Raw genomic sequence first — 14,357 nt, 5'->3', positions numbered from 1 at the left:
CCGTGAGTCATGGCCGCTGGGCCTGCGCGTCCGGAGCCTGTGCTCCGCGACGGGAGAGGCCACAACAGAGGGAGGCCCGCATACCACAAAAAAAAAAAAAAAAAAAAAAAAGAGTCTCAAGTGCTCTGGATTTTGCGGGCTTAGTACTTCTGAAAATTGAAAAATAAAAGTACCCGCATTCTGAAAACTATAATAGCATTTCAGAGGAGAGTAAAACTGAACTTACCTGAGACCGCTGTATCTGTGATCCAACATTCATTTCCTTCTCCATGTTTCCCTCCTGGGAAAGTAAAGCATTCTGAGAAGGCATTACTGGGAAAAAGAGAAAAGAAGAATCTTGTCAATGTATGACATTAAGGCTGAACCTAAATCTTGGACCTTTTGTTTTGGATTAGGATGGCAAATGGTTTAGAGAGAAGCCCTCTAAGACATAAGCCTAAAGGCTGGGTGACTTAACTGTGACATTCTTGTTCCTCTATCACATTGAGGAACATAAGGCGGGACTTTCTCTCCTCTGTAGTATAACTCCACTTGTTGTGACATATGGGAAGCTCAAGGGTGCTCACTGGTTTTCAGCCCTAGCTACACACTTGGGGAATTTTAAAAAGATGCCAACGCTTAGCCCCTCTTCCCAGAGGTTTGGATTTAATGGTCTAGGGTGATCCTGGGCAACAGCATTTTAAATTCTGAAGTCTCCAAGCGATTCTAAGTGGGAAATGAGAACCACTGAGATGAGGTGATGCAGAGAACATATGTTAAGGGCCTATTCTTACCCTTTAAGGGAATAAACTCACCCCTAACCTCAAACTCCAGATATCTCCTCTACTCTCTTTAAGATGACCCTTCTAATACAGAAATGAGATTTCACTCTTTTCATTTTTCAGAATGTTCGCTTTCCTTTTTGAGTACCTGGATTCAGTCCTCCACCAGGATGACTACAGCTCTTTGCAGTTCTTAAGTTGTAATGTCCCCAAAGCCTTGTTCTCTTCCAGCATGACAGTCAGGAGATACACCAGTACTAGCAGCTTCAGTATCCTTGTCAGTCCCTGAAGGCTGATTTTTCCCAGTGCCTTACAGGAAACAGCCACTCCCAGGTATTAAAGGTGCCTCAACTCATGAGAGGGTCAGGAGCCAGTAGATATCCATGAGAATGACTTCTGCTTCCCAGGAGCAGCCACTCTCAGAATCTTGCCTTGTTCATGCAGAGTTGAGATGCAGAGGTTCCTGAAAGTGGCTATTACATTAGTTTTTCTCCCTAAAGGCATCAATCCTTCATGTACAGACTTCACTATGCTATTCAAATCTGCCTCCTGGTTGAGCAGTTTCAGGTTGAGCAGCTGTAATGAGATGCACCAGAGTCAGCAGAAGAAATCCAGCAGTGTCAGTCACCTAGGGACCTAGGGAGTCTATAAAGAGACATACAAACTATTCATTCATAAAGATAGAGCACCGTAGGATGTGGAGTTCTTTAAAACAAGCAAAAAGCATTTTTAGAATTTCTCAGATTACAAAGAGCAGAGATGTACAGATGCATCAACTACAACAAACTTGGCCTCAGTCCTCTCCCACCTTCTTCTCAGAACAGAAAACATGTGGTCCTTGCCCAGAGGAAGACTTTCAGATAGAGTTTTCTCCTCAGAAAGAAGAAAAAACAGGTGTTTCACCAATACCAACAACAGAGCGAAATGTACTGATCTGCTAATAATCATGAGAGAATACATTTGTTCTCTGCTCACAAAAGTTGACCTGAAAAACTTTTCTCAAAAACTATTGATAGAAATGAAGAATGAAGTCATTTCTGAGAAGAAAAAGAGAAAACTGCAGTTCCAATGGAGTGGCCCTGTTAGATAAGGAAGCCATTCAAGCCAAGACATGGCACGATTCTAACATTTTACAACCAGTTGACTAAGACGCAGACCTTTCAAGAGTAATTTAAAAGCACTTTAAGAACCAGGTCCTTATTTTACCAAGCAAAAGCTCTAAAAAGGTACTGTGGTCTGAAGAGTCAGGTAGAATCTACGAGGATGTCCTGAGGTTTCAAACCCAATCACCTGAAAACCATTTATTCACAACAACAAAAACAGCACTAACCACGTTAGTGGACAGGGTTTCTCCTTTATATGTGTGAACCCAAAGCAATAAGGAACATTTCAAATATATTATACATTGTATACAAATATAGCTAGTTTGAGAATACTTTTTAAAAAAATATTTATTTACTTATTTGGTTGCGCTGCCTTAGTTGTGGCAGGTGGGCTCCTTAGTTGCAGTTCGTGGGCTCCTTAGTTGTGGCATGTGAACTCTAAGTTGCGGCATGCATATGGGATCTGGTTCCTGACCAGGGATTGACCCCCCGCCCCCTGCAATGGGAGCGCAGAGTCTCAACCACTGCGCCACCAGGGAAGTCCCCTGAGAATACTTTTTATGGCATCTGATGGGACTAGGGTTCCTTAAAATACACCTTTGGAAATGCTGATTTAGTTCTCAGTTTCTTGGTTTAATGAAGGATTCTGAGTTTAATGAATTCTTGGCTTAATAAAGCTCTAATCACAGAGCTAAGTGAAAGAGCTGGTTCTAGAACACTTAGGTCTTCTGATTCAGCCCTGGGCTTTTTCTAGTATACACTAAAGTCCTTTTTGCTACTTGTTTTCTCCCTTTTCCTTAAAAAAAATCTGATCCCTTTCTTTTCATAATTTCCCTTTTAATTCCTATATTGGAAAGAAGAAAAAAAGGGTAGCACTCCCAACCCACAAACTGTGCAATTCCTCATACAACAAACGGGTGGAGCTTTCCAGAGAAAGAAACTGCAGAATTGCCAGTCTTTTTCAAACAAGTAACCATGATGGTTGGGAAAGTAACAAATTCCCTTGACTGCTTAAAGAATACTAGAATTATAGTCAGTTCAGAGGAAGAATGATTCTGGCTTAACAGTTTTCATTTTCACCCCAAGCTCTTCCAAAAATCTGAGTGAACTTCACCGCCCATAGAAAACCTATGCCGTGGTTCTCAATCTGGGCTGTGCATTAGACTCAGCCCAGATTTAAAATGACACTACAGATGCATATATATAGGGCCAGATGCATATATATATATATATATATATATATATATATATATATATATATGGCAAGGCTCTGCCCAAGAGCTACTAAATCAGAATCTGTTGAGAAGAATTCTGGCATCCACATATTTTTTTAAATGCCCCACAAGTGATTCTGATGCAAGCAAGAACTCAGAACAACTATCAGAGCCTTTCGTTTCCTTCACACCCTCAATCCCAATGATTTTCACCATCATTCTACTTCAGTCACCCACTTCTAGGGCTGAACCACTTCTGAAATCTTTCTTACCTTACACAACACTAGACTGTGAATCGGGAGACCTAGGTTCTAGAGTAGATGGGGAAGAAAATGAAGGCAGGAGTAGTGGTTTAATAGATGCAGGGAAAATAGACAAAAGAGCAATGTTTATCAAAGTGTGGTCTGAAGATCACTTGAATCATGGTATTTGTTGAAAAGCAGACTCACTGGTCCTATCCTAGATCTCATGAAATAGCACCTCTGGAGATATTATTGGCCCAAGAATTTGCATTACAAAGTATTTCTTCCCTGGAATCAGTCTGTTCTCTCCAGCCTCCCTACAGGCACGAATCTAGCACCTATCTTCTCATTCCTAGATCTTCAACTTTAACTTTTATTGACTCCTTCCTATCATCATTTAAAATCATTTAATGTCTCTCCCAACATTAAAATTTTTCACTGGCTTTTACACCCCTTTGCAACTACCATTCTTTCTTTATTCAAGGCCACAACTCTTCAAAGGATTGTCGATACTTGTCTCTACTTCCTCACTACCCATTTATTTTTCAATTCTCTGTAATCTTGCTTCTGTTCTGCCATCAGCATTCCCCTGAAATTGCTCTGGTCAAGAATACCAAACTCTTTTTGTAGTTCATGCAGTGGACCTCATTACTTCTTGCTTTCTTGAGCTCTGATGGTATCTGGTACTGCTGACAGCTGCGTCTTGCTTTACTTCAGTGGGCTATGTTCTAATCCCTTTTCCTCTGCCTACCATTCACATATTGTTGTTCCTTAGGATTTTCCAAAATCTACTCTCGCTCTCTCCACACTTGAAGTAAAGGGATCTTTAAAAGATTTGAACCTGACCGTATCAGTCCCTCACTTGAAATTCTTCAGCAGCTTCCTTAGGCTGGAGTACAAAGCCATAAAGAAACCTACGACCTGCTTCCTGTTCCCTCTCAAGCCACTCTGCTGTTTGCTTTTGAGGGTTCATACACAGCATCCTGCTTTTAGGTGTTTAAATGTGCCATGTGTGGGATCCACCCCCACCTCCTCCCCTAGCAATACCTACGCTTCCTTCAGGTCTCAGCTTAAATCAAGTTAAGATTTTGACATCACGGACGAAGTGAGGCTCCCTTGTTCACACCTTCCTTCTTTAGGTAGCACTTTTTTATTGTTGTAATTATTGTACAGTTATCCATCTTTATTTATACCTCACTACTGTGTGATGTTAACCTCCGTGAAGGAAGGAATCTTTTCTGTCTTGCTTAACTATTCTAATTTCAAGGCCTGGTATGTGATTCACAGTAGATATGTATCAAATATTTGCTAAATGAGTAAATGAAAGGGTTCTGGTGTTTGCTCTTCTATTTTTTTATTTTTTAACTTTCTATTTTGAACCAATTTTAGACTTACAGTAAAGCTGCAAAAGTAGTACACAGTTCTTAAATACCATTTACCCTACTTGTCCTAATATTAATATTTTACATAACCATGGTACAATGATCAATACCAGGAATTTAACAATATTATTAATTCACATTATTCAAATTTCACCAGTTTTTCCACTAATATTCTCTGATCCAGGATCTCACATGGCATTTAGTTTTTATTTTTCCTGAGTCTCCTCCAATCTGTAACAGCTCCCCAGGTTTTCTTTCATGAGCTTGATACTTTTGAAGACTACTAATGAATTATTTTGTGGAATGTCCCTCAATTTGGGTTTGTCTGATGTTTTCTCAGGGTTGGAATGAAGTTAAGATTTTTACCAAGAATGACACAGAAGTGATGTTGTGTCTTTCTTAGTGCATAATATGAATGGGTTTATGATGTAGATATGTTTTATGAATGGTAACGTTGACCATTATCACCTGGTTAAGGTGGTGTTTACCAGGTTTCTCCACTGCAACAATTATTAATATGGTGTTTGCTTAATGGTGATTTCTCTATTTCCCTCTTTCCTACTAATTATTAATTGGAATTTTTCCATAAGGAAAAGCTGTTCCTTGGCTCTAATTTATTTATATCTGTATGGATTTATGGATATTTGTTTTATTCTATGAGTTAAAATACAAAACATTATTATTTTATTATACAAACTGTTCCAGCTTTGGCCATTAGGAGGCTCCTGTGTTATTCTGACCACACTTCCTGGCACCATAAGATGTTCCAGGCTCTTGTATTTTCCCTGACCATCCCTGGAATCAGCCACTTCTCCAAAGAGCCCTGGTTCTATTTATTGGAAAAGTGTTTAGACACAAAAATCTGGTTACCAGGTGTGCTGCTTGCTACTGCTGTATCATTGCTTCTAGGCCCTCCAGGAGACTGAGCTACGAAGTATATATGTATGCATATCAACCATATATATACATACTTCTATTGTGTTTGTCTATATATTAAATACCATGAGTTCACACTGACACCTCTGATTCCAATCCGATACCACAGGGCTCATTTTGGTCTTCTTCCTTTTCTCATTGGTAACTTCTTTCTTCAACAGTGAAAAATTGTTGGCTCTCATTATCTACAATATATTTACTTATTTGTTCAATTCTGGTATACACATAAAGTAGTTTCAGAATTACTAACTCATACCCTTGTGAGAAACACATTTACTAGCTTGATTACAGCATTTATGTAGAGTTCTCTTTGTCTTTAACCTTAGAGTATCCAGTCAAGATAGTGGTTCCTAAAGTTACTTAGGTCAGTTCTTTTCTTTGCCACTTCCTTCAGTGAGGTTATGTCATTCATTTGTACTACAGTTACGTTTATTTGTTAGTGTTTGTATGCATACTCTTCTATTTTTACAGCCATCCCCTGGTATCCCTGGGGGACTGGTTCCAGAATCCACTGCAGATACCAAAATCTGAGGATGCTCAAATGCTTTATATAATATGCTGTGTAGTATTTATATATAAACTATACATATCCTCCTGTATACTTGAAATCATCTCTAGATGACATTACTTATAATACCTAATACAGTATAAAGGCTACATAAACAGTTGCCTGCACATGGCAAATTCAAGTTTTGCTATTTGGAACTTTCTGGAATTTTTTCCCCAAATATTTTCCATCTGCAGTTGGTTGAATATATAAATATGGAAGCCGAAAATACAAAGGGCTGAATGTAGTCTATTTACTCTCAGGTGGCTTCACCCATTGCTACGGTTTCATTGATCATCTTTTTTGAGCTATATAACCACATACACTCTTACTGGACATCCCCACCTACCTCGTGGGTTTCTTGTGAGGCTTAAGGGATTAAATATTTGTAAATATTTAGATCATATTAGCACTTAGTTAGCGGTATTTATATATTTTACATATTATTCTTACTCTATCATATTCCCTGTCTCAATGAATAGCGCTACCAAACCTGAAACCTGAGTGCCATTCCTGACCGCTCTTTCTTTCCCTTAGTCTCATTCCCCAATCAAACGGCAAATCCTGGTAAATTTCCCTCCTTAGGCACGTAGTCAGTGTTCCACCTTCACTTCCACTACCTTTATTCAGGTATCATCTCTCACTTTGATTACTGCCACACCCATCTAACTGGTCCTTGACTTTAGTCCAACATTTTCTTCACACTGCAGCCAGAGAGATCTTTCTCCACACCCCTTCTCTACTGTGGAAACACCTTCATTTTATTTTCTGACAAATATTAAAATGAAAATTTTAGCAAATACAGAAAAGCAGAAAAAAAATCACCTATAATGTCATCACCCAGAGATAACCAATTATTTTTTCGGGATACAGCCTTTCAGGCTTTTCCTTCACAAACACACACACACACTCATGCACATTATAATATGGCATGTTATTTCTTTTTTGAAACCTGGATTTTAATTGATAATATTGTATACATCATGGTAGAAAACAAAAACCTAAATATTCATTAAAAAAATAGGCTCATAGTATATTCCATTGCATGAGATACCTAAAGTTTATTTAACAAGTTTATTATTAATAGACATTTAGGCCTCTCTCTCTCCTTTCTCTGCTGTTACATACAACAGCAAACATTATACAGTTTTGGCATAATTTTGCCTAACTATTTCCTTAGGATAAATTCCTAGCAGAGGAACTGATGGGTACAAAGGAAGGCAAAAGGTGTTCAGGAAGGTGTATCATTTTACATATTCAGCAATATATGATAGTGACCATTAGCCAATGTTAGGTATTATTCTTTTTAAATGTAATATACAAATAGTATTTAACTGCTGCTTTAATATGCAATTCTTAGATAACATGTAAGGTAGGACTTTTAACATTTTTAACTTTTATATTTTTTCTTTTATAAATTACCCTTTTGTGTCAATTGTCCACTTTTCTACCATATTGTCTTTTTCTTATTGATTTGTAAGAGTCCTTTATTACACAGTCTGCAATAAAGGATTAAATGAGCAGGTCTGAATGGTCCAAACTCTGCATATTCCAAGGAAAGGTTTGACTCTGGCCTGGCTCCTGGTAGATAACCTATAAGCCCCGAAACATCCTGTCTGTTAAGAGTGTCTCTGTTTACCTGAGGCCTTAGGACAGGTCAAAAAGTTTATGCTAACAATGGGATTTATGGTGGGAACCTTGGGCCATGTGGTATCAGCTTGCCCACTGGAGGAGCTGGAGACTGGAGGTCAGCAAAATGGATGGTCAGCCATGCTTATATGACCAACTTCCAATAAATACTCTGGACACCAAGGTTTGAATGAGCTTTCCTGGTTGGCGGTACTGCATACATATGGCCACACATCATTGCTCGGAGAATTAAGGACTACTTGCACAAGTCCATTGAGAGAGGACAACTGGAAGCTTGCATCTGGTCTCTCCTGGACCCTGCCTTACATGCTTTTTTTTCATTGCTGATTTTAATCTGCATCCTTTCACTGTAATACTCATCTTACTGGGAGTATAACAGTTTTGCTGAGTTCCGTGAGTACTTCTAGAACATCACTGAACTGGGTATGGTGTTGGGGACATCTGAACACAGATAGTAACCAGCAACTCCCCTGTCATAACACAGATAACAAATATAGTCTTCACTTTATCATTTGTCTTTAATTTTTGCTGCTTTCTAAAAAGAGCTAAAATTAAAAATTTTACCTTATAAAACCTGTTTTTTTTTTCTCTCTGTATAGGTTCTAAGTGCGTGAGAGGGTTTTTGTTTTGTTTTGTTTTCCTTACCCAGATTATACATGTTAACAAGGTTTTTTGTTTTTACACATTCTACATAAAAACATGAGTATGCAAAACATGGGTGTACACAGAGTAAAATATGTGTGCCTTTTAACTTCTCTTCTACTCTACTTCCTTCCCTGGAGGTAACTCATTGTCAGTCACTTGGTTTGCATCCTTTTCTGTGTATTTATGAACATACATAATATAACCACATACATACTTAACATAATGCACACCATACTATATTCATTGTTCTGCAACATCCTTTATTCACTAAATGTCTTAGAGATTTTTGTGTGTTAACTTCACAATAAACTACATAATAAACTATCTTATTCCATTTTATAGCAGCACAATATTCCACTGTATGGGTCTATCACAGTATGTTTAACTATATCCAGAGTGAACATTTAAGCTGTACCTATTTCTCAAATTACAAACTATATTGTAATAAACATCTTTGTACATACTTCCCTGTGCACCTGTGCAAGTATTTCTGCAGGACAGATCTTAGAATAGAATTTCTGAACCACAGAGTGAGCTCAATTAACATTTTGGTAAACGCAGTCAAATTGCCACCCAAAATACTTCCTCAACTGTACAACCAGTGCCCTTCCCCCCTGCACTTTCCTCAACACTTTGTATCACCAATATTTTTATATTTTGCCAGTCCAGTGGGTGAAAAATATGTCTTCATTTGCATTCTACAGTGACTTATGAAGTTAAGCACTTTTTTCATTGGTTTCCTGTATCTTCTATAAATTGCCTGTGCACATCCTTTGCCCACTTTTCTTTTTTCTCTTTTCTTTTTTCAACAAGTCTCTTTACATATTATGGACACTTTCTCTAACACATGTTGCAAATATTTTCTTCATATCTCTCATTTTTAGCCCTCTGTTCTTTTCAAATACAAAAACTTTAAATTTTGATATCATTAAATTAGTGAATTTTCCCCAAGGGTTTTGTGTCCTGTTTGGGTGGTTTGGTAGGGCTACAGCATAAAGTGCAAGGGTGGAAGGCCAAGCAGTATGCAATATTAAGGTCATAAAGGGCTTTGAGGGCACTGCTAAGAAACTAAAACATTATCCTGATGGCAGCAGGGAAGCGTATAAAAGTTTTCAGCAATAGAGTGACTTTCAACAAATTCTCCATTTAATAAGAGCACCTACTAAGTGCCATGGTCAACTCTGTCTCTTAGAAAATGGTAACTTTTGTACCTTTTACATTTCCCACAATTCAAAATAACTAAAAGACACAGAAAGCTCATTATGTTAAAAGACACAATTAGGGGGATCTGCTCTGCCACATATTAAAACAAAATGGTATCAGTGCAGAAACTGTGAGGGCCGTGAAACAGTCTAGAAACAGATCCGAGTATATGAGGGCCGTGAAACAGTCTAGAAACAGATCCGAGTATACACACGCCTGTAGAACAGAATAAAAGCGTCATTTCAATTCAGTGGGAAAACAGATGATGGCAAGACCACCAGGGAAAAAGGCATATTCCTATCTAACACGTTATCACAAAATTAATACCCAGTAGGTTAAAATGTAAAAAAAAAAAAAAAGCTATGTAAAAAATCCTTTAAAAGTATTACAAGAAAATAAAGGTGAATGTTTTAATACTCTTGAGATGGGGAAAACTTTCCAAAAATGATACCCACCCACGCCTATACCAAAATAAATTGCAGAAGATATTAGAGGAAAATAGGTTTGTAATCTTGGAATGGGGAGGCCTTCCTATCAAAGGGGTACAGGGTGTCCAAGACGCCTAAGGGCGCCGCTGGGGGGCTCCGAGTCGACCGGAGGGGCGGCGTCCACGACCCGGGACCCCCGGGCTGCCGCCCGCCCTGCCCTCTCGCCCGCCGCCAGGCCCGCGGGGGCCGCACTCACCCGCCTCCACAGACAAAGGGCGCCCAGGCCGGCTCCGCCCCCTGACGACGGCACCGCCGCTGCAGCCGCCCGTCTGGACCCAGGAGGCAGAGGGTGATGAGGGCCCTGATGCCTGAGCCAATGACGCCCAGTGACGGGGCCCCTGGGGTTGGACCAGCCGCCGGCGCCAGCTGGGCTCTGACGAAAGCCTCCAAGCAATGGCGGCCGCGCCGCGCTGGCTTCGGCTCTGCGATACGCATGCGCCGGCGGCGCCCAGGGCCGACCGCTTCCCATATGCTGGGCTCGGAACTCCCACCCGCTTCCCCGGCTCTGCTTGTCACCAGGGCCGCGCTGACCCCGGGGGCCCGGACCTCCCGCTCCCGGCACTCGCAGAACCGCGCCTTCCGAGAGGGCCGAGGACCCCTCATAGCCCCTGCCAATCAGAAGCTCCCGCGTGGGTCGCTGCTCGGTCCCCAGGTGACCACACAAGCCGTCGCTCTCCTCAGTCCTGAAATACCGTCCCCCTCCCGAATTTTATATTGACGAAACTAAAAATACAATAATAATGGTTGAATATATAATATATAATACAGGTCTACTGATGAGGCTAATGGAATTCTTTTAAGGGGATAACATTTTGCTTAATTGGGATTCACCAAAATCGGTTGCAAATGTTCAGCTGTTTATGCTAGCATTCAATGGGGAAAGGAGAGACTTTTCAACAAATAGTGTTGGAACAACTGGATATGCACACGCAAAAGAATAAAATTGGACCCTAGCCTTACACCACATACAAAAAATAATTCAAAATGGATCAAAAAACCTAAACGTGAGAAGTAAAATTATAAAACTCTTAGAAGAAAACATGGAAGAGAAGCTTCATGATGTTGTTCTTGGCAATTATTTCTTGTATATGACATCAAAAGCACAGGCAACAAAAGAAAAAAATGGATAAATTGGACTTCAATATTTAACACTTTTGTACCTCAAAGAACAGTAGTAATAGAGTGAAAAGACAATCCACAAAATGGGAGAAAATATTTGCAAATCATATATCTGATAAGGGATTAATATCCAGAATGTATAAAAAACTACTCTAAGTCAAAAACAAATAAACAGGTAACCAGATTTTAAAATGAGCAAAGGACTTGAATAGGCAATTCTTCAAACAAGGCATGCAAATGACCAAAAAGCACATGAAAAGATGTTCAGCATCACTAATCATTAGGGAAATGCAAGTCAAAACCACAATAAGATACCAAGTCACACCCACTAGGATGGCTACTACGAAAAAAACAGTTAAGTACAAGTGTTGGCAATGATGTGGAGTAATTGGAACTCTTGTGCGTTACTGGTGGGAATGTAAAATGGTACAGCTGCTGTGGAAAAGAGTTTGGCAATTTTTCAAAAAATTAAACGTAGAATTACAATATGATCCAGCAATTCCATTTCTGGGTGGATAACACCAAAAGACTTGAAAGCAGGATCTCAAAGAGATATTTGCATCCCCATGTGTGTTACAGCATTATTCACAATAGCCAAAAAGTGGAAGAAACCCAGTGTTGGTTGACAGATGAATAAATAAGCAAAATGTGCTATATGTATACATACTATAGAGTATCATTCAGCCTTAAAAAGGAAGGAAATTCTGAAACATGCTACAACATGAATGAACGTTGAAGACATTATGCTAAGTGTAATAATTCAGTCACAAAAGGTCAAATGCTACTCAGCCATTACAAAGAATGAAATAATGCCATTTACAGCAACATGGATGGACCTAGAGATTGTCATACTTAGTGAAGTAAATCAGACAGAGAAAGAGAAATATCGTATGATATCCCTTATATGTGGAATCTAAAAAGAAATGACACAAGTGAACATATTTACAAAACAGAAACAGACTCACAGACTTAGAGAATGAACTTATGGTTACCAGGGGGGAAGGATGGGGGGAAGGGATAGTCAGGGAGTTTGGGCTCAACATGTACACACTGCTATATTTAAGATGGATAACGAACGAGGACCTACTGTACAGCGCAGGGAACACTGCTCAATGTTATGTGGCAGCCTGGATGGGAGGGGAGTTGGGGGGAGAGTGGATACATGCATACGTATGAGTCCCTTTGCTGTGCACCTGAAACTATTACAACATTGTTAACCAGCTATACTCTAATATAAAATAAAAAGTTATAAAAACAGAGGTCAAATACTGTATGATTCCACTTATATGAGGTACCTAGAGTAGTTAAATTTGGACATTGACAAACATTACAATTGTTGCCAGGGGCTGAAGGTGGAATAGAGATGTCTAGTTACTGTTTAATGAGTACAAAATGTCAATTTGAGAAGATGAAAAGACTTCTGGAGGTGATGGCTGCACAGCAAAGTGAATATACTGAATGCCACTGAACTTAAAATGGTAAACTTTATGTTATGTATTTTTTAATACCATAAAAAGAGAAAAAAGACAGCTGGATCCTTATATCTGTTTCTACATTTAATCTTTTGAAATATGTTGTTTTGGCTGATGTTTCTGAAGAAAATCTGCCTTCATATAGATACATAGCTGGAAAAAAGAATCCTTTAATAAGTCTTCTCATGTAATTGTGAATATTCTTCTTTGATACCCCACCAAAACTTGATGAGATCAGTTGCAATATAGAATCTGAAACCATATTCATATACTTTTGGTTTTTACACCACAATCTGTTAGTCTGTCTCACTCTCCAAATGGATCTTGAACTCATTTATGACTTTGTAATGTCACACACTGGCCATTTGGAAAATATCTGTTTACTGAGTTACCTAACTCAGTGGGTCCTAACTGGGTATGATTTTACCCTCTAGGAAATATTTGGCAATGTCTAGAAATATTTGACAATATGTGGCAATGGTTGTCACACGCTGGGGTTGCTACTGACATCTACTGGGTAGAAGCCAGAGATACTGCTAAACATTTTAACAATGCATAACAAAGGATTATATAGCTCCAAATGTCAGTAGTGCTGAGGTTGGAAAACCCTAGTTTATTTAATGCTGACATATTTCATTATACAATATAAAAATTTGTGTTTGTTAATATCATCACTAATCTTTTTGGGAAAAGTTTGTAAATATTAGGAAGTTGTCAAGAGAGTGGATACAAGTTCTCCAAAAACTTTAGTTCAAATTTTATCATTTACAACATATATTTTCAGTTATTTTCCTTCATGCTATAAAGCACACTTCATTCATTTTCAAGAAACTGTCTTAGAAATAACCAAGTCTAAAAAACTAGTATTTGTCAGTTGTTTTTGCAGTTGAAATTGGTGTTCCATAAAATAAGGAGTTACTATTTCTCACAATCGCATAACTTGTTTCGCTCAAGAGAGCCATCGCACTTGTATACGGTATAAATGCTTTATGGTACTCACTACCTTGATTAAAGTAGCAGCCGTTTTAGCCACCATTGCTTTTGACCCATCAGTGCAAATGTCATCACAGTGGAAAAAGCAAATTACCTTAGTATTATTAGAAAAAAAATTTGACCATATGGGCCCCCTGAAAGAGAATCAGGGATCCCCAGGGGCCCAGGGACCATACTTTGTAAACTTCAGCTCCAGATTTATGTGAAAGAAGTAAGCCCCTCTTTGTTTAAGGCACCATTAATTAGGTTTTAAAAAAATAAGATAACTTGTATCTCTAGTTTTCAAACCGTCTTCTGCAGACTTGCCAAAAAGTCAGCAGTTACACAGAGATACTCTTATTTTTTAAAAATTCCTCTCGTTTTTTCCAGAGTTACTGAGATATAATTGACAAATAGAAGTTGTATATATTTAAGGTGCATAATGTGATGTTTTGATATACATATGCATTGTGAAATGATTACCACAATCAAGCTAACATATCCATCACCTCACATAGTTACCACTGTGTGCATGTGTGTGTGTGTGTGTGTGTGTTGGGGGGAGGAGAATGTTTAAGATCTACTCTTAGCAAATTTCAAGTATAAAATACAGTATTGTTAAT

General features: G+C 38.8%; 1 protein-coding gene across 2 annotated transcripts in view; it reads right to left on the bottom strand.

Annotated features, from left to right (window-relative positions):
- Positions 1–10,571, bottom strand: part of ZNF713 (zinc finger protein 713) — a 29,355-nt gene extending 18,784 nt beyond the window's left edge. Inside the window, exons 1-3 of one of the 2 annotated variants that reach the window (XM_028499428.2) lie at positions 10,368–10,571; positions 910–1,337; positions 227–312 (exon numbers count right to left, since the gene is read on the bottom strand). In XM_028499428.2, coding sequence (XP_028355229.1) covers positions 227–310 — 84 coding nt within the window. In that variant the 5' untranslated portion in view covers positions 311–312; positions 910–1,337; positions 10,368–10,571. Of the gene's footprint in view, positions 1–226; positions 313–909; positions 1,407–10,367 lie in introns of both variants that reach the window. The other variant, XM_028499427.2, reaches the window with a different exon arrangement.
- Positions 10,572–14,357: the final 3,786 nt, after the last annotated feature.

The sequence above is a fragment of the Physeter macrocephalus genome, chromosome 14 (genome assembly GCF_002837175.3).
Source record: "Physeter macrocephalus isolate SW-GA chromosome 14, ASM283717v5, whole genome shotgun sequence".
Taxonomy (NCBI): domain Eukaryota; kingdom Metazoa; phylum Chordata; class Mammalia; order Artiodactyla; family Physeteridae; genus Physeter; species Physeter macrocephalus.
This window is presented reverse-complemented; position numbering and strand designations above follow the sequence as displayed.